The sequence below is a fragment of the Eucalyptus grandis genome, chromosome 10, assembly GCF_016545825.1.
Source record: "Eucalyptus grandis isolate ANBG69807.140 chromosome 10, ASM1654582v1, whole genome shotgun sequence".
NCBI lineage: Eukaryota > Viridiplantae > Streptophyta > Magnoliopsida > Myrtales > Myrtaceae > Eucalyptus > Eucalyptus grandis.
Window position 1 is genome coordinate 24,976,555 of NC_052621.1, and position 19,748 is coordinate 24,996,302.

Genomic DNA, 19,748 nt, shown 5'->3' on the forward strand with positions numbered 1-19,748 from the left:
TCTAGATAAATGGTATTAAAAATCCAAGATAGAATCAAATTGTTAACACGTGTTCATGATGCATAAGCAGGATTGCCTACGGCTAGTTTTTCAATTTCTCTAGTAACAAACACCATTTTGTTCTTGGTAGAAAGGGCAATCTCCGTGGCACGAGACCAATTGTTGTAATTGTCACTCGTAAGGACTATGCCAACAAAATTAGATCCAGGATTATTAGAAGGATGCATAAAATAAGGGCTATTCGGCCACTCATGTGCAGGAACGTTGGCTGAAGAGACTTGAGACTCAATTGCCATGGTGACTTCCGGTCGAAAGATTAGCTGCTTTGGCTAATTTTTTTATTTTTATTTTTTGGTCTGAAAACAAGGTCTTTCATTTAAGTACGACCAAAAGTACAACCCATAGATATGGCATCAATACACAATAAATCCCTTAACATATGGGGAGGTGAGGAAGCCCAATTTGGAGGAAGGGTGCCATCGCCATGGGCCTTAGCAACCCAATCCGCTGTGGCATTCGCTTCTCTTCTGCAGTGCCAAATGCGCAGATGGGAAAAGTTGAGAATCAAAGTTGCAGCATCGGCGACCAGCGCTCTACAATCCCACGGTGGAAGGCTTCGATCGTTGAAGATCTCCACAAGCGGTAAACAATTAGACTCTATAATGAGGTAAGCATCATCCTATCCTCGATCTAGCAAATCAAGTAAGAGCGGAAATTAGGTTTTGAATCTCACTTTGCAGCGGGGAAGATGCTCGAACCGTACTTGTGTATCCAGCTATTAAAGTAGCAGTATGATCCCGACAAATACACGCAATGGAGCCCATTTAATTCACCATGGGAAAAGCCCCATCGATGTTGACCTTAATACTGCCTCGGTCCGGAGGAATCCACGCTCGATTAGGGCTTAGAAGATCCTATTCTACTTTTGTGGGTTGCTGCATCGTGCTGCTGTTAAACTTTGCATTTGTGAGCGCCAAGTCCACCAGCTGTTCGGGATTGGGACGTTGGTGTCGAAAAGTGAAGTGATTCCGCGCCTTCCATATCTGCCAAAGGATGGACACTATGATCTCCATTGTAGGTAAGTTTGATTGATTTTCAATTATATCTTCAAGCCACGCATCCATTATGTGCCTTCTGAAGATTGAGATATCTATTTGCACACTGGAATGAGACCAGATGTTTTGCGTCCATGGGCAAAATGAGAAAATATGTTCAGTTGTTTTTGGTGTGTGTGATGAACATAACTGACATGCTGGGTCTTGAATGATGTTTTCGCCGACATAGGTTGTCCTTAGTAGATAGAGCGTTCTGACATGACAACCATAAGAAAAGTTGAATCTTTGGGGCCGTCTTTATTTTCTAGATTTGGCGCCAGAGATGAGTAGAAGGCTGATATGAGGATGAGGCTTGGTTTATGTGTCTATGGTCTGAATTTTTGAGATTATGGTAGGCACTTTTAACTGAGTAGATACCTGTTTGTGTGCCTGTCCAAATGATTTGATATGTGGTAGAAATAGGGCTTAATGGAATGGTTATAATCTCCTCCACTGTTTGGTAGTCGAAACTATTTCTTAGAAGAGGAATATTCCAGACTTTAGCATCTGAAATTATAAATCCAGCAACCTGTTATGGCTCTCCTCTAGGCGTTGGACCGCCAATAATGCCCCTGGCGAGCCATTTATCATCCCGTATGTTAATCTTCTGCCCGTCACCAACAGACCACTGCAGCTTGTTTAGGATAACATCTCTACCTAGAATTAAACTCTTCCATCCCCAAGAAGAATGGTTGCCCTTTCCTGCATGCCAGAAACTACCAGAATGAAAGTAAAGACCCTTAAAAACTCTACACCATAAAGATGAAGGGTTTTGGAATAGCCTTCAGGCTTGCTTTCCTAATAGGGCTTTGTTAAAAGTTAGAAGATCCCGAAAACCAAGCCCCCCTTCGGGCTTCCGTTCTTTGAGAAGATCCCATGCCCTCCAATGAATGCCTATTCTAGTACTATTGTTTTGCCACCAGAATTTTGCTATTCTGCGTTCAATAGATTGACATATAGAAATAGGAAGTTTGAATATGGACATGGCGTATTGCGGAAGTGCTTGCACTACAGCTTTTAATAGGATTTCCTTACCTCCTTTAGACATAATATTCTCTTTCCATCCTTCAAGCTTCGCATTTACCCGACCCAGAATCCAAGCAAACATGTCTTTTTTTGATAACCCCCAGTCAGATGGGATGCCCAAATATTTTCCGATCCTTTCAAGCACAGGAACTCTTAATTCTGCAACCAAATTCTGTTTTAAAGTAGAGGGGCAATCTCGACCGCAAAAGAGACATGATTTGTTTCTATTCACTGCCTGACCCGTTGCAACACAATATTGATTTAAAATATTCGCTAGTTGCTGACATTCTAGGGTTCGTCCATCCAAGAAAAATATTGCATCATCCGCAAAAAATAGATGGGAAAGTGTAGTGCAATACCTATTGAGTTTAATTCCTCTGAGGGTTCCTGAGTCAATAGCTTGCTGGATAAGAGTAGATAAGACGTTAGCTAATAGGATGAATAGATATGGAGAAAGAGGATCTCCCTTTCTTAACCCCCTTGTTGGACGAAAGTATGGCAACAGTTCACCATTTAATTTAACACTGTAAGTTGCCGTGGTAACACATTGCATCACCCACCTTACCCATAGATCTTGAAAGCCCAATTTTTTAAGATAGGCCTCTAGAAAATCCCACTCTACCCAATCATAGGCTTTCTGCATATCTATCTTTAAAACAACCTGAAATTTCTTCTTTCTTTTCCTAACTTTAAGCTAATGGAGGACCTCATGCACGACCAAAATATTATCTTATATTTGTCTACCTGTGATAAAAGCACTATATTCTGTTGAAATCAATTCAGGTAGCCACATCTTCAATCGGTTTGCCAGCACTTTTGAAATGATTTTATATATAAAATTGCAGAGACTAATGGATCTATATTGTTCTAACCTTTTGGATGCAGAACCTTTGGGATAAGAGTGATGTAAGTTCTATTAAAACCAGGGGGCATCACTCCTAATCTGAAAAAATCTTGTGCTGATTTAAAGATGTCATCTTCTATTATATACCAATGGTTCTGATAGAAAAGCCCATTGAAGCCATCGAGACCTGGGGCTTTCGTAGCCCCTAATTGGAAAGCTGCTTGCTTAACTTCCTCCCTAGAAACCATTGCTGTTAAACTTGTGTTCATGTCTGTTGTGACCACTTGAGAGCATTGTGTGAGAACCGGGCCAAAATCTCGGTAGCCAGTCGAGCAAAATAAATTTTGAAAGTATGTTTGCGTCATATTCTTGAGTTGATTAGGGTCACGCGTCCAGCCGAGTTGTTCATCCTTTAACATGCTGATTCGGTTGCGTTGTCTGCATTGAATTGCTGTTGCATGGAAGAACTTAGTGTTCTTGTCCCCCCACCTCAACCATTGGATCCTCGATCTCATAGCCCAATATTGTTCCTCCTGTTGCCATATGTTTTGAACTTCATCTTTCAGGCGTGCTACTAGTTCCTTATTGCAGTTATGGCCAATTTGATTGATATGAAGCTGTATTTGTTGTTGCAACAGGTAAATTTGTTGCTGTCCATTGCAGAATTGTCGGAAAACCCTCTCAAGCACAAAAAATTGATTGTTGGCAAGAGGGTCTTATCTAGATCCGACGAAAGCAACGTGGGGAAGAGGCTCCTGAATTTGAAGGATCCTCTCGGGCACAAAATTGAAGGATCCAAATTTAGCTCTTGAATTTGATGGGGTAAGAGACCATGAGTAAGAATAAAAAGGGAAAAACACATCCGATGATGGACGGTGAACAGTGGCAGCAATCGTGCCAAAAAGACGGTGGCTTTGGATGCAAGAGACTGGCTTTGAGAATCACCACTCTAATACCATGCAGAGTTTGGGCAAACGTCATTTTCATTGATAAAGTATTTTACAATATACACCTAGGGTTTAAGGCTAAAATAGTACAATGATGATTATGCCCTTTAGTATATATCTAATTTACCAATATGGAGTTTAGAATTGGGGTGCCTTGGATCCTCAATGCAAGAACATCTAAACATTCCCATCCTCTGTTTCGTGTCATCGTTTGTTGGATCTTCCCTGGACTTCTGCCTCAAAACATTTGATTCACCATGCCACAGCACTCCAACAGAACAATTGTTACTGCGTGACTCAACTTACATAAAGCATTGAAAAGGCTGAGTCGACATGAGGAGGCACCAGGGACGACATGAGGAAGAGATGTCTAGGGCCAGGGGGGCCGTTCAAGTGTGACAAGGCGAGGAATCAGTAGGAACTTGCATCATTATTGTCTTGCCATGATTAACCTTTTGGGGATGCTGAGGATCCACACTGCGTCGACTACATGCGTATAGCTTTACAACCTTAGTTCAAACCCGTTCTGCTGAGGACAAACACCAGAAACTGCAATTCGTCGTACGAAGAGGAAATGGTAGTGTGGATGCATCTACTATCGACAGGTAACATTTGAATCTCTTTTAATTTTCGGTTTATAGACTACCCCTATGAATTACACGTGCTATGTTGTCAACAACCATTAGGTTGAGGATGAGTGGAAATTACGTCACAAAGCTCTTAGGTTTAAGAAGTTAATATTCTCGTATAATTCCCAAAATGTTGCCATCCGACAAATTTTAAGCATTAGACTAGATAATGCCAATGTAAACATCTCCCTTTTCCAAATTCAGGTCTAATAGCTAAATCTCGCATGGAATGGGACCTTCTTCCATGTACGGTGGTGTATGTCACTATATTAATTTTTGTGTGCAAGACAGTCTTCACTAGTTTTTCGGTTCTATGATAACCATTCATGGGCAGTTTCAATTCATGAGATTTACCCCACTCAGGCATCAGGAATTAGGGCCTCGCACTTGATGTAGGCAAAGCAAGCTGAGAAATTCCATCTGGAAGTAAGAACAAGGTGAAATTCAACGTACACGATGTTGAAAAGAGTATGCAAGGAGATGGGTGTGCTGCCCTATACTCCAACACTCGTTGTATAAGTGCCAATATCCCGCTGTTGACAACAGAGGATTGGAGGGTTGCTAAAATTTTAACGGACTTCTTATGAGTTTCCAACGATGCAAAGGATGCTTTGAACACCAGCAATTAACTGTCAAACAACCGAACCGTTACATTTCTACGCATGACGTTAGTTCAATAGGCGAACAAGGGAGGTGATCCCTTCTTCAACAAACAGTATTAGCCATGAAGCCGAAATTTCTCAAATATTACGAGGATATTCTGTTGGTTTTTTCTTTTTTTTTAGGTGTCCACTCTCTTAGATTCAAGGTCCAAGTTGGAGGGGTTCAAAATTTTCTGATTCCATATTACGAGAATTATGGACTATATGAGGAGGTCCAAATAAAGTGGATATTGGTGTGACGAATTGACTTTGGAATATGTATGCTACCCATGCTAGTTGATTTGTCACAACGAGTTCCACCACACGAGCAGAGATGGTGCCTTCGTCGAACAGTGCTAAAAACTTTGTGTGGTCTTGGTTCATTAAGAAGAACATCCACACAGACTTCTGCTTGTTCTGTCTTAATCTAGTGATATATTGGAGAAATACTTGACAACAAACTACCCTGAGTACATTGAAAGGGTTGGCGAAGGCAATATCAACATTTTGAAATGGTGGAATAGGAGAGTTGCTAGTTTTCCAGTTCTTTTCATCACGACTCGTGATTTATTGACCCAATTGAATATTATAGTAGCATCAATCCATGTTCAGTACGAGCCAACAGATCTTGGAAAACTATAGGTGTGGTATGTGTGAGAAAAATTTTGAGGTTGCATTCCAATATGGATGGTTTTTGCAAGAATTAACTTTAGCTGAACTTGCTAAACATGAATAAGAGGACAATGCTGCCACTGTATCATTTGAATCACAGTGAGGAACACGATGTCAAAGGCATTGTGTAATTTGTGTGTAATTGTTTTTAGAGCACTTGTACTTTTATAATGGTAAGAAATTTAAATTTGTATGGAACAAAATTCGAAAAAAAAAGAGAAGTAAAGGCCTGGATATTTGGATTTACAAAAGCATGCATATGCACATGTCATGTTTTATAGCTTATGCTTCTTGATAGCTATTCGGAAGTGTGTATTAGGGTTATAAATTTTTTTAGGATGAGCGTACAGGAAAACTTTCCTTGAATTTGCCCCAAAAGAAAAATTCGCATTCATTGCTATAATCGGAGATTCTATCGTATTTCAATTTTTTGAAATAGAAAAAAAAAAAAAAAAAAAAGATAATTGTGCTTGGTTCGTGGCCAGGCCAAAGAGACCCCACCGTGGTATGCGCCAACAAGACCACCAAATCTAGGACAAGCGAACGAAGTCCCGTTTTTCAGTTAAATTCTCGGAGAGCTCAAGCCGCAATCTAATCCCCACCTCCATGTCGCCTCCACGTGTCGTAACATTCACCAGTGCCCATAAATATCCCATCTCTCTCTCTCTCTCTCTCTCTCGTCCCCGCAAATCTGGAAGGCCAGTCTTAACAAATATCATCACTTCAGTTGTCTTCTCTCTCCCTCTCTATGAGAAGCAGCTGAAAGCTTTCTTCATCGCTATGAACGCCAGAGCCTTCCTCTGCTCCTACACTCCTCACCCCGACTCCCTCCTCAAGCAAAGAACTTCACTTAGTCCACCGCCGACGCCTAGGAAAAGCTTCGCGTCGGCGGCCCGGTTCCACTGCCAGGTCCGGCTGATCTCGCGGGGACGACGTTACACGTTCCGGGTCTCGGCCCGAAACCCCGGCCTGAAGTCGGAGCAGTACGAAATCTCCGACGTGCGAGAGCCGGCGAAGTTCAAGACCGGCGAAGTCGAGGACGGGGGTGTTGTTGTTCCTTGGTGGGAAAAGTTCCCCAAGAGATGGGTCATCGTGGTCCTCTGTTTCTCGGCCTTCTTGCTCTGCAACATGGACAGGGTAAAGCCTCTGTCTCTCTTCTCTTCGCTCGTCCATTACTCTGCTTCCCAGTACTGTGGCTATGGCTGCAGACAAGAATTTGCTTCCTCAATTTAGAATTGTCCCGGCAGGCGGAAAATAATTAGAAGGAAGGCGAGTACTCCTGAAAAGATTATTCGTTTTAAGCTAAGGAAAAAGGAAAGAAGAAAATTGACCAAAATGATGGGCATCATCATTCCATGATGTTACTACTTTTTGTCTTGCTTGCGTTATTTAATGTTGGTGAATTAGCAACTTGGGGAGTAACCTTGGCGTTGTCATCCTTCCCGAGAAGAAACCCATTTGACGAAGGCAGATGTAGAGCCTTTCTTAGATGATGCCATTGTAGCAAAGGGAAGGAAATGCTACATGTTTCTATCCTTGTTTGTATTTTTTTTGAATGAATTCTTCAGGGTAACTGGATGTGGATTCACCTCTGCAATGTTGTGGCACGGCCAGCTGTAATTTGAGACGCGAGCTGCTATAAATTGACTCGACCCTTTGAATCTTGTTTAGATGATGTGCCATCACCTGGGCTATTAATTGAGTAGATTTACTCCTCTTAATTGAGAAAATCCCAGTGCCGTCAGATTGGTCTTCTATGGGAATTGTATGACATGACTAAATTCGCTAAGTGATGTTGCATTACAGAACATGTTTGATCGGTTTATTTAAAGGCGGGTCCTTGCTGTCTAGAGCATTAGTAGGCTGGGTCAAAGTTTCACTTCTTGTAGTATCTCTGTTCTATTAGAATGGAATAATCATATGGGCGGTGAATTAGCATAAATTCACCAAGAGTCCCTCGAAGTTTAGAAGCTATAAGGACGGTAGTTTTGATCTCTTTTGAAGACCTTCCTTGTATCTTAATTTCTCTTAATCTGATAGTTGGATATTGATGTCGAGTTGTAGCTTTAGTTATGTTACATTCTTCACTACAGCTAAACACTTGCTAAACACTTTGACCAGAATATATGCATCAATTTTATGACTGGAAGTTTGCAATTAGCAATGGTAATAATTTTGCTAGTCGTTTACTGGATGACATTCATATCTATCTCTTGATGCAATTACAATCCCAAACTTGGAATTTTCAGATTTGGTCACATTCTAAGTATGTACGTGTTTTTCCAAGAATACAGAGCTTTTTCAGTTAGCATCTTTATATAAATTTGCTTTGGCAGGTAAACATGAGTATTGCTATACTTCCCATGTCTGCAGAATATAACTGGAACCCAACCACCGTTGGTTTGATACAGTCTTCCTTTTTCTGGGGCTATCTCCTCACCCAGGTAAAGACACTTCTTTGGTACAGCTAAAGAGTATTGAGCTCTTGGTGGTTCCTTTTCTTCATTATATGCCTGCAACAATTTTGATTATCTAGATAAACCTGTTAGCAAGAATCCAAGTGTTCCTTTCTTGCTCTGACTCCAGTCATTGATGACAGATTGCCGGTGGCATTTGGGCAGACACGGTGGGTGGGAAACTTGTCTTGGGATTTGGGGTAATTTGGTGGTCGATCGCAACAGCTCTCACTCCAGTCGCTGCTAAACTTGGGCTTCCTTACCTACTTGTCGTCCGTGCCTTTATGGGAATTGGCGAGGTTGGCTCATTGTTCTACTTAATCTATTTCGTTCTCCTATGCTGACAAGAATAGATAAAAACTGCATCTAGCATTCAAAACCGAATTTGGTATTAGGCGCATTTCTGTGTATAGTTTGTGGGTTTATTTTGGAAAAAATTAATAATAATGTTTTTAGGTGTAAAAACCACTTTGAATCATTATGTGTCTGCTCAACATAACTCAGTTTTCCCCCATACTTCTGTTCAGGGTGTTGCTATGCCTGCAATGAATAATATCTTGTCAAAATGGGTTCCCGTATCAGAGAGAAGTAGATCACTGGCACTGGTCTACAGTGGCATGTATCTAGGATCAGTCACTGGCTTGGCCTTTTCGCCGTTTTTGATACATCAGTTCGGCTGGCCATCAGTCTTCTATTCGTTTGGTTCTCTGGGAACAGTATGGTTCGCAACCTGGCTAAATAAGGTGACTTCTTTTGTCCTTCAGAGAAATGGATTCCTATGGCGTTTTTTCAAAGTCTTGCTGCTAGATGAGATCATATTTTTCAAGAGCTATATCACTGAAAATTTAATTTGGGAGTTCTTGTTGCAGGCATACAGTTCACCTCTCGATGATCCTCAGCTGCGGCCTGAAGAGAAAAGGCTGATTTTAACCAACAGCGTTCCAAGAGAACCTGTGACTACGATACCATGGGGTTTGCTACTGTCACAACCACCTGTATGGGCCCTAATAGTGTGTCATTTCTGTCACAACTGGGGGACATTTATTCTTCTCACATGGATGCCGACATACTATAATCAAGTAAGCTTTTGACTCTTCCCTTGACTTTCCTACTCACTTGATAACTTATTACTCATATGATAATTGGTCGACTGGTGGATTATCATGGACCATCTTTGTACGATCACTGACTTTCTTCCATTTCATCTATCCCTAAATTAATAACAGGTGCTAAAGTTCAATCTCACAGAATCAGGGCTTATTTGTGTATTACCTTGGCTTACTATGGCGTTTTCTGCTAATCTTGGAGGTTGGATTGCGGACACACTTGTCAGCAATGGCTTATCTGTGACTACAGTTCGCAAGGTACCTTGTTCTAACACTTTGTGTCTTAGTACTAGGAGAGCAACAGCAGTTCTGGAAGATCATAATGAAAATAATAAGATTGAAAAAAACTGAACGTGTTTCTCTCTTTAATATATATATAATCGATCTTCAACTTACAATGACAATTTACTTTAACCAGCTATTTCTTATAGTAAGAGGTCCTTAAATCAGTTGCGTATTATTTAGCTTAAGCTATGTCGTTATTAGCTTCTCTTGACGTTCTTGTGCTTTGCATATTAAGTAGATGACATTCATTGATCCGGCGCCAGCTTGCATTGTATCGTGCAGATCATGCAGTCAATTGGATTTCTTGGGCCTGCTTTTTTTCTTACCCAGTTGAGCCATGTTGACTCTCCTGCAATGGCTGTCTTATGCATGGCCTGCAGTCAGGTTTGCCTCCATCTCACTGAATCTAGAATGTTAATGTGTCAATGTGTAATTTTTGAAGCAAAAGAGAGAAAATTATTTACATGCAAAGCCTCACTTCACCCATCAGAAGGTTTTCTCACTTCTAGTCAATTAGGAAGAGAAGGCATCTAATCTCTTTCCCTACATGGATAGGGACTTTAGATTAGGCCAGTATGCTGGCATCTTGACTTCATAAAAACACTGAATGGAACTGACAGTCATTGAAAAACTTTAGATTGATCTACTCTGATACGTTATAATTTGCCTGTCCAACTTTGATTCGATCTGCTTTCATGGGACGAGATGTTTCCTCATAATAACTGGTTAGAAACTCTTTGAGCAGGGAACTGATGCATTCTCACAATCAGGTTTGTACTCGAATCATCAGGACCTTGCTCCCCGCTACTCCGTAAGTAGTATTTCTTCATGATTCATCTCTGTTAATTTCAGTTAGAGGTAACCCCACTCTGCAGCATTTGGAGATAAATCCTGATCCCGGTGAAGTCCAACTAGAGAAAATGTCCGACTTCTGTTGACCGTCTCAGGGGCTATGCAGCAAAGTCCAGTGTTACCAGTGTAACCATGTTGTTTTTGTAATGTCCCAGCTAACGTCTTTCTTTGGATTCTCTTGACAGGGAGTACTGCTCGGTTTATCCAATACTGCTGGCGTTTTGGCCGGTGTTTTTGGGACAGCCGCGACAGGCTACATCTTGCAACACGGTGTTTACCCTGTCCTGACTGATAATTTTAACTATTTAAAAAATAGTGCTGATAAAATTGTTTGGAAAGTATTTCAGATTGCCTTATAGTCTTCTCCTTTCTCCGCTTGCAGGGAGTTGGGACGATGTTTTCAAGGTTTCAGTCGGGCTCTACTTAACTGGAACTGTCGTGTGGAACCTTTTCTCATCAGGCGAGAAGATTTTGGATTGATCCTCGTCGGATATTTGATCATCAACGCGCGACATGCCGATCATCCTGCATCTGATCTGTAAATAAATACTGGATAAGGTGCACGAGAAACCGACAAGACCAGAGGAGGCAGGACAGTTGCGTGGTGGTTGGTACATAGCTGAAATCTGAAGAACTGGTAAAAGCATTTGAGAGACCAAAATGACGGAGCCTGAGACCAAAACTTTACTAAAATTGCTGGCTTACGTGCCTTCTCTAGTCTATCAATTGTTTGACTTTGTCATGGCATTATACGAGTGCAGGAGGAAGAATCCCATGAGATTATCTCAATACAAACTTTCATGAATTTAACGTTGTATATACGAACATCAATTTTGTATGTCAGTAAATGGATTTCATCGCGGATGGTATTGTCACATCTAATTCAATCTCTTCTTAAGTGACTTAAATTCTCTAGATACTTTGTTACAGTATCCTGAAAATTCCATTAGACAGCTTATGACCATGGTTAACTTAATTTTGCATGCTTAGAATTGTGAAACAAAGCATCTTCTATTCTCGATTGGAGAACTTTGATGAAGATCTTTGTCTTCATTTTATAGATGTTGGGTCAACCTTATGGAAACACTATATTGGGAAGACCATTCACTATTTTTTGAAGCTCAATCTCTTTCCCAAATGAATCGTGTGGCCAAGAGAAACCATGAACCAAAATAGAATAGGTTGCTCCACTCATGAATAAATATTTCATAGTAGCATCATTAGACCATACATCCTTTTTAACATCGCTAGTTTATGCTCTGATCCGAGTAATATGAGGCATCTAGAATCCCGTGTGAATCAGCAAGGATCACCTCATAAGGTTTAAATACTCCAATACAAATTCAATTCTGTTTTGTTGAAACCAAGTTTAAACATGTGGAATACACAGCGTAAAAGGCAGAATTATCACAATGACAACCTTTTTTATGTTACAAGTATACTCTTGAATGAAATTGGAACCCCCCACCCACATGAAACAACGACGAATAACAATTACAGAACCAAGAACAAATTTTACCGTGGGTTTGTATGCATGAATCGCCACACGGACCTAGTAATAACCCTATAACGCAAAATCAAGTTGAACGACCTTATTACGCCTTTACAAGTTCCAGCCACCACCGTGGCCAAAGTCGTGAGAGCTCCATCCACGCCTTCAAGGCTCTACGCCGAGGCGGCGAGTTTCTGGGCCAGGCCCACGAGGGCCCGTGGGCGCAAGTACACACGGAGCCCGTCCTTCATGAACATGGTGAGCGACATCTTCTGCTCCACCCGGTGGCCGGGGACCGGCGACAACGCATAGCGGAGGAGCACCGCCGACGCCACCGACTTCATCTGCAGGTAAGCGAGGTCCTTCCCGAGGCAAGTCCTGGGCCCTGCGTTGAAGGCTACGAACTTGTAACTATCCTTGGGCGGCTCGAACCGGTCGCCCTCCGGCGACAACCACCTCTCCGGCTTGAACTCCATGCAATCCTCACCCCATATGGTCTTCATCCTCCCGATCGAATATATCGAGTACGTCACTGTTGACCCAGCAGGCACAAACGTGCCGTCTGGTAAGACGTCGTCGGAGACCACGTACTTGAAATCTTCGGGCACGGAAGGATACAGTCTCAGAGTCTCGGCCAATGCAGATTTCAGATATATCAACCTGCAAGGTGAAAAATTTAGAGGAATTGTTTCTACAAGATAAACTGGGTGAAGTAAACTAATCGCAATTGAGAAATTATGCAAAGACTCTTGTGTTCTTGTGTGTGTAATATCTCCAGACATGAGAAGTAGGCTTAACCTCAATTTGAGATGATAGATTTACCGTGAAGATAGACTCATATTACATAAATGATGTCATCAATGGCATAAATAGAATATGCAATAGTCTTTTGTTTTGGGGTTAAAATATAGTTATCCTATAATATTAAAACCAATTTACTAATATAACATATGAAATGACATGATGGATTGTAAATTATTTCTTCTATGCGTAAACTTGATGTATTAAACATATAATAAGAATATCACAATCATTATGTTCCATTGAATAAATCAATCTTCGTACGCTTTCGTTATTCTTTGTTTGTGCCGTTGCCCTTATTAGGTTTTTTATTTCGTATTATAAAGTTTCTTCCATGAATTCATTATCTACCTGTCTGCCTCATCGAAGGACAGCGGGTCCTCCACCCACTTCGCCGGGTCGTCACCGCGTGTCTCCCGGAGCACCGTTGAGATCTCCCGGATGATCTTCTCCTCCACGTCGGGGTTGTTCATCACCAGCCAGAAGAACCAGCTGAGGGCGACCGAGGACGTGTCGCGCCCGGCGAGGACGAAGTTGAGCGCGATGCGCTGGAGGACGGATATGGGGAAGAGGTTCCCGTCCACGTCGCGCTTCTTCAAAAACCTCGACAGGAGATCATCGGACGGAGCCTCTTTCCTCGCGTCGATGGCGTCATTCATGTAATTCTCGACGACCTCGAGGCTCCTCTTTAGCCTCTTCTCCGAGCCGAGCCCGAAGATCTTCTTCAACCTCCATAGGAAGCTCGGGTATAGCAACCTCTGGAGCGTCGCCTCAGTGGCGGTGTCGAAGGCCATGGCGAAGTGGTTCTCGGGCATTGCCGGGGACAAAGTCTCTGGGTCTTTGCCGAACGTGAGTCCGCATATGTTGTCGAACGTCAAACGAAGCAACAGATCTTGCAAGTCCACCGAGGTTTTACCCCGAGCAGCTTTGTCCAAAATCGTCCAAAGGCGTGACTTAATGGTCCGGCTAACCCACCGGGCCATGGCCTGCCTGAGCGTCCGGGTCGTGAACTCGAGAGCCGCCGTCTTCCGCTGGATCAGCCACGTGTCTCCATCGCTGTTAAAGATCCCCTGGCCTAGCAAGTCGTGGAAGGCAGCCTGCCACTCGGGGCCCTTGGGGTAGTTGTCGAACCGGGTCCGGAGCACGTGCTCGATGTTCTTGGGGTGGCACGTTACGGTGTAGAACCCCTCCCGGCGGGCCACGAAGGGGAGCGCAATCGTGCAGGTCTGGTATGTGGCGGCGCCGCCGGTGGCACGGAGGTTGCCGGCCATCCAGTCGTGGATGCGCCAGCGGTTTGCGAAAAGGGCGGGGAGGCTCCCCACGAGCGGCCACACCTTCGGGCCAGTCAGTGTTCGGGCCAGGAAGGAGAACCAGAGGAGGTATGCCGAAACAGCGGCCACCACACTGAAGAGAATGTGCAGGGTTTCCATGAGGGGACGTGATTGATCGAGAGCGGTGTGGGGTTAACTCAAGAGGAGATCAAATTAGAGAGGGATGACTAAAGCATATGTGCATGAAGTCTCGTAATTAGAGAGTGAGAGAGAAAAGGGTTAAACTAATCGTTATATATAAGGTGATCTCTGTTATGATATGATAGGAAATGGAAAATTTAGGAAGGAGTTGTTGAGACTTTCTTGACGTATCGGAACCAGGACGCACTCGGTTTCATGGCATTGCAGAGGCTTGAGAGTAAGCGTTGGAAGGATTAACAAGCAGTACTAGGAAAGAAAAACGTGTTAATTAAGTACAATCTGTAAATGTTTTATTAACGAGCGTTCTAGCATACTGGTGAAATATCTTTGATTTACAATAATTCGATTTTTAAGACATTATTGTGCATTAACATCAAGAGTGCAATCTGTATATGGGCTCTAATGATACTCATTAACAAAATCCATCTGTAGATTAGAAACTTAGAGCTTCTCTTAGTATACATGATTAGCAAACGTGCTTCCGACTGCATCAATTTTGTTTTTCCTACTCCTCTTTTCATGTGTTCACATTGACAATATCAATGTAATCTCTCTACTTTAAGGAGAAGAATTGTCTCAAGAGATCTGCAGTATCACTTTAAGGTTTTCTTCCCTCAAAATTTACTCTTCAATACTTTACATCATGCATAGAGTAATTATTGAATCTGTCCAACCTCTCTACGATGTGAAAAAGACTATAGTGAATTACTTTTTGAATCTGTTCAACCTCTCTAAGTATAATTCCCAATTTAGGTTTGATGGTGTATGGTAAGAATTTGTCCCCGAACTAGACTTGTTTATTGGTAATTACACATTCTTATGAACAATTCGACCCTCTTGCTTTAGAAGCAAAACTTTCTTGAATATATGTCCAACTCGAAACCAAATTAGAACCCCAAGTTACTTGTAAAAGCTGTAAATTTAACTTGCTAGGTCAATTCTCGTCTCTCACTACAGGGTCGGGTGTTTTTAAACCTTGTCCATCCAAATAGACATGCCCCTATCATTTAGTATGGTGTCGATCAAACGACTCAACGATAATCTCTTATGTGAGTGCTTACTTCATGGTGCGAGAGGAAACCAAGCCACCGACTCCAATGAAGCCTCTTCTTCTTAGATGGCGCACACAGTTATCTCCGATTCGATTTGGTAACAAAAACTATGGCCAGCGAGACAAAATATTGAGATATTGTCACTAGAAAATAAGAATCCTCCATACGCGCTGCGTTTGTCGTGTGGAAGACGAATTCTGGGGCTTGCCCCTTATGGCTGTCATGTGCTGCGTACCGACTCTAGTTTTTCCCTTTTTTCTTCTGCAATATCAAAATCATCGTTTGGTAGAAATCCGTTTACTATTGAACCAGCAATCAGCAGCTCTCAATGCTCTGCACCTTCTTCGAGTGAGAAGTAAGGTCGAGTATGCGTGCATGGGACTTTCTTGATCATGGGGTTAATCCAAAAAAGCAAGAATTCTTTCAGAATTGTTACCAATTCTCAGCAACCCCTGCTCTAGCTTTCTTCCCAAGAACCCAAGCGACGACCCTCGTTTCTTGTCACCCTTTCTGGCAAAAACTTAAGAGAGAGAGAGAGTTTTAGTAGTTAGAGACGGTGTAACCACAATGAGAAATTAGGGTTTTTTTCTTCAAACATGGAGAAAAAGATGAAAAGGGTGTCAAGAAATCCAAATAATCAAGACCCACTTAGAAGGAGTTTGACCACTCTCGTGCAAGTAGTGAGAGAGAGAGAGAGAGAGAGAGGATATATCGAAGCGTTAGAAGGTCACAAACGTCACCCTTCGCCCTTCCTTAGGCTAACCGCCATCTACAGCCCACCGTTTCCAATTTTTGGACTTCAATATTTAATGCTTATTTCCCATCTTCTTCTTAAATAACGGCATATAGAAGGTCCCAAAACTATGCTCAAGTCCGATCTATCATCAACGATAAAAATAACTTCTAATTCTCGAAACTTGAGGGAGAAAACCTCTCTCTAGTCTAGACTATAATTGACGCAAATGGAAGTGATTTTCAACTACCTCAAAAAAAAAAAAATCATGATAAAGTTCATATTATTAAGTATGGACTATACCCAAATATCACTATGTCAATGAACATAAGCACCGATCACACGTCAAAATAACTATAATTTTTTTTTCTGTCAAAGAGATAACTATAATGTGATTAGTTCAATTTTCATGAATTTTATATTCTAAATTGCATCAAATTTTCAATCGCTATTCATTCTTGGCACCTTCAAAACTTTTTTCGTCATTTTTTTATGTACCACAATATTTCTAATTATTTCAAAAGAAAGGACATCGAAGTGTGGAAATTGGTACTCCATGTGACATTTACTAAGACATTGATAAATTCCAAAGAAAATCACCAAAAAAGTCATAAACCTATTATATTTGTGCCAACTCGATCTTAAACTTTTTAATTGTGTTAATTTAGTTCTAAACTTTTTAACGATTTACCAATTTAGTATTTCCTATCAATTTTGGCGAGATATTACTAATGTTACAATCTAGTCAATACCAATTGTCCTCAATGCTAAGTGACACAACCGGTATTAATGTTCTTTGAATTTATTATTTTTATTTTTATTTTTATTTTTATTTTCTTCTTTTCTTTTTCTTTCATTTTTTTCCTTAACTTTAGGCCGACAATCCTCGGCTGGTCTACGAGAGGGTGTCGGAACCATCGTTGACCACAAGTGAAGGCCTCCATGCCCTCACCAGCCATAGGTGAGGACCTCACGCACCCTCGTCAGCCACAAGCAAGGGTGTCAAGCCCTCGCCCAAATCCAGGTGGGAGCCAACATCCTCACCCATGGCCAATGAGGACCACGGTGCCCTTGCTGACTTAGAGTTAGGAAAAATAAAGAAAAAAATCTTTGAAAATTAAAAATTTTGTTTATGTTAATGTCAGTCATGCCATGTAGGATAGTCAACAATAACTAGACCACCACGCCAATGTTTTTGGGCAAAATTGGTAAATTGTTAAAAATTTTAAGAATAAATTGATTAAATTAAATGTTTATGACTAAATTATCCAAAATACAACTGGTTTATGACTTTTTTGGTAATTTTCTTATTAATTTAACATGCAATTTGGTTCTTGAGAACTAATTTGATAACTAGAATCTCGGCCTATGAAATTCGTAAGAGCATAAACTGGTACTATTGAAAAGCTACGCATACGAAAACTTTCAACATTAAGATTCTAGTAATGTATAGAAGAAGTTATCGAACTGCGCAATTCATAAAAGAAGTTTGGCTTGTAGCAAGTGAATAGTTTGATGAACCGCCAGATATCTTGGGGATTGCGTTCTTTCCTTGGACCAACTGAATGACTAATGCGAAGCTTGACGATCATGTTTATGGGCCTTTAGAAAATTGCCTCCTCCTGCTTGCCTCGAAACTAGAACAGCCCATAGATTTAGGGTTTTGGTCTCTTAAGGATTATTTTATTTTTTTTGGTCAAACTCTTAAGGATTAAATTGAGTCTTCGACATTTCATGGTGAAAGGGAAGTAGTTCAACCACATCTAGAGCCAGAAGATTTGGGGAAAATTGTCTAAAAGTTATAAATATATTACACTTTTATCAATTCAAATTTAAACCTTTCAATTTTATCAATTGAGTCTTAAACTTTTTCACAATTTATTAATTGAATTTATCATATCAATTTTGACTGAAAATTGTTAATGTGGACATTGGTCATCCTACGTGACACGATCAGCACTAACATGGACAATTTATAATATTATTTTAATACTATTTTAAAAAAAATTATTGAATTGTTAATTCTTTTCTTTCGTCTTCTTTTTTTGTTTTAACCTTTTTTGTTCTAACCTTTTTTTGTTCAAATGGCCGATGACGACGACCCCCACTAGCCCCTAAGAGAGGATTGCAAAGCCCTCAATGGCCGCGAGCGAGCCCCTTGCTGTGGGGCCTAAGCGAGGGCCACCATGCCCTCACCCAATAGCTGGTGGGGGTTATCAGCCCCCAATCAATGGCCGATGGCCCTGCCAGCCCTTTGAACCAAAAATGGAAACAAAAGGAAAGGAAAGGAAAAATAAAAAATCGAAAAAATTATTAAAATTTATCCATATTAGCGCTAACCACGACACATAGAATGGCTAGTGCTAAATGGATTGCCATGTTTGTGACAACCCACCAAAATTGACCCAAATTAAAATGTTTAAAACTAAATTGGTAAAAGTGCAATAGGTTTAGAGCTTTTTGATAATTTTCTAGGAAATTTGTGACAAGTCACTATTCTTAGCCTAGCAGCGAAAGAATCAATTACCCAAACATCTATCTCATTTTGGTCAACATGAATCAATTTCTTAATGATATTGAATATTAAGTCACACATAAAGTGTAACACAACCATTGGTAATAATAAGGATGGTAAAAATCTGGTCGTGCTATTATATAGAATAATTGCCTACATATTCAATGACCCTCCAGGGAGAACCTAGTGTGAAGATGATTTGAAATGACGAATTGCCAACATTCAGCTTCTCTTTAGTGTAAATCATTGGTATTCTTTGCTTAATGAAGAAGAAAAATATTCACAAGCAACATGGGGGTGTGAAGCGTATGGGCACTAGCATGTTAAAATAAGAATGTAATGGCCCTCGCAGGTGGAAACACTCATCAATTTCTTAACAACAATGAATATTAAGTCTCACATAAAATGTCTCACAATCATTGCTAATAATAAAGATGGTGAAAATCCGGTCGTCCTATTGTATAGAATTATTTCTCTTCTACCTCCACCAATACATAGTGCTGGGGTGATAGTCATATGCGAAGGGCAATAGCTATAACATAAATGGAACATTTTGATAGCGCCGTCCACCATTTCACCTGTCAAAACCCATATGGATGGTAAAATCGATCTCCATTTCGATTTTTTTTTAATATTAGAATTTTGAATCCGAAGAAATATAAGAATGCCATTTTTTTTTTTTTTTTGAATTCCTTTTTTCGTTAAAAAAAAATTCATAAAAGGAAAATCCATTATGATACACCAGATTTGGCTCACTTATTGATAGAGTGAATAAATCTGTTTCGGTGCATGTTGCAAGAGCAGTGCCAACTCAAACTGGTGCTTGTTGTTACACCGAGGGCAATTGCAACAAGCGCCATAGCATGGGTGTTTTGTATCCATTGAGCAAAGATTTCAAGACATGTTTCACTAGCGATGGTTGAGGGTGAGCAATGGACCTAATTAAATTGAAGTATCAATTAGACTAGGCCGATTCTATGGTCACATAGGTTCGTGGGTAATATATAGGAACAATTCATTTTGGTGATTTGAACAAATAAGAAATTCAAGTTTTGATTATTTATGAGGAAAAGTACCAAAAAAATCATAAATTTATTGCATTAGCACCAATTCAATTTTAAATATTTCAAT

At 40.8% G+C, this 19,748-nt stretch overlaps 2 protein-coding genes across 2 annotated transcripts; one reads left to right on the forward strand and one right to left on the reverse strand.

Annotated features, from left to right (window-relative positions):
• The first annotated feature begins 6,514 nt into the window (after positions 1–6,514).
• LOC104422402 (sodium-dependent phosphate transport protein 1, chloroplastic) lies at positions 6,515–11,434 on the forward strand. Its single transcript, XM_010034720.3, has 10 exons — positions 6,515–6,990; positions 8,190–8,297; positions 8,453–8,608; positions 8,837–9,052; positions 9,179–9,388; positions 9,536–9,673; positions 9,983–10,084; positions 10,446–10,511; positions 10,738–10,822; positions 10,935–11,434. Exons 1-10 carry the CDS (start codon positions 6,634–6,636, stop codon positions 11,030–11,032), a joined length of 1,536 nt encoding a protein of 511 aa, XP_010033022.1. The 5' UTR covers positions 6,515–6,633; the 3' UTR covers positions 11,033–11,434.
• Positions 11,435–11,943: 509 nt separating this feature from the next.
• On the reverse strand, positions 11,944–14,387 carry LOC104422403 (cytochrome P450 86A1). The gene is made up of 2 exons (XM_010034721.3): positions 13,197–14,387; positions 11,944–12,704 (listed from the first exon to the last, which is right to left on the reverse strand). The coding sequence occupies exons 1-2, from the start codon at positions 14,273–14,275 to the stop codon at positions 12,218–12,220; spliced, it is 1,566 nt and encodes a 521-aa protein (XP_010033023.1). The 5' UTR covers positions 14,276–14,387; the 3' UTR covers positions 11,944–12,217.
• Between the last annotated feature and the right edge of the window lie 5,361 nt (positions 14,388–19,748).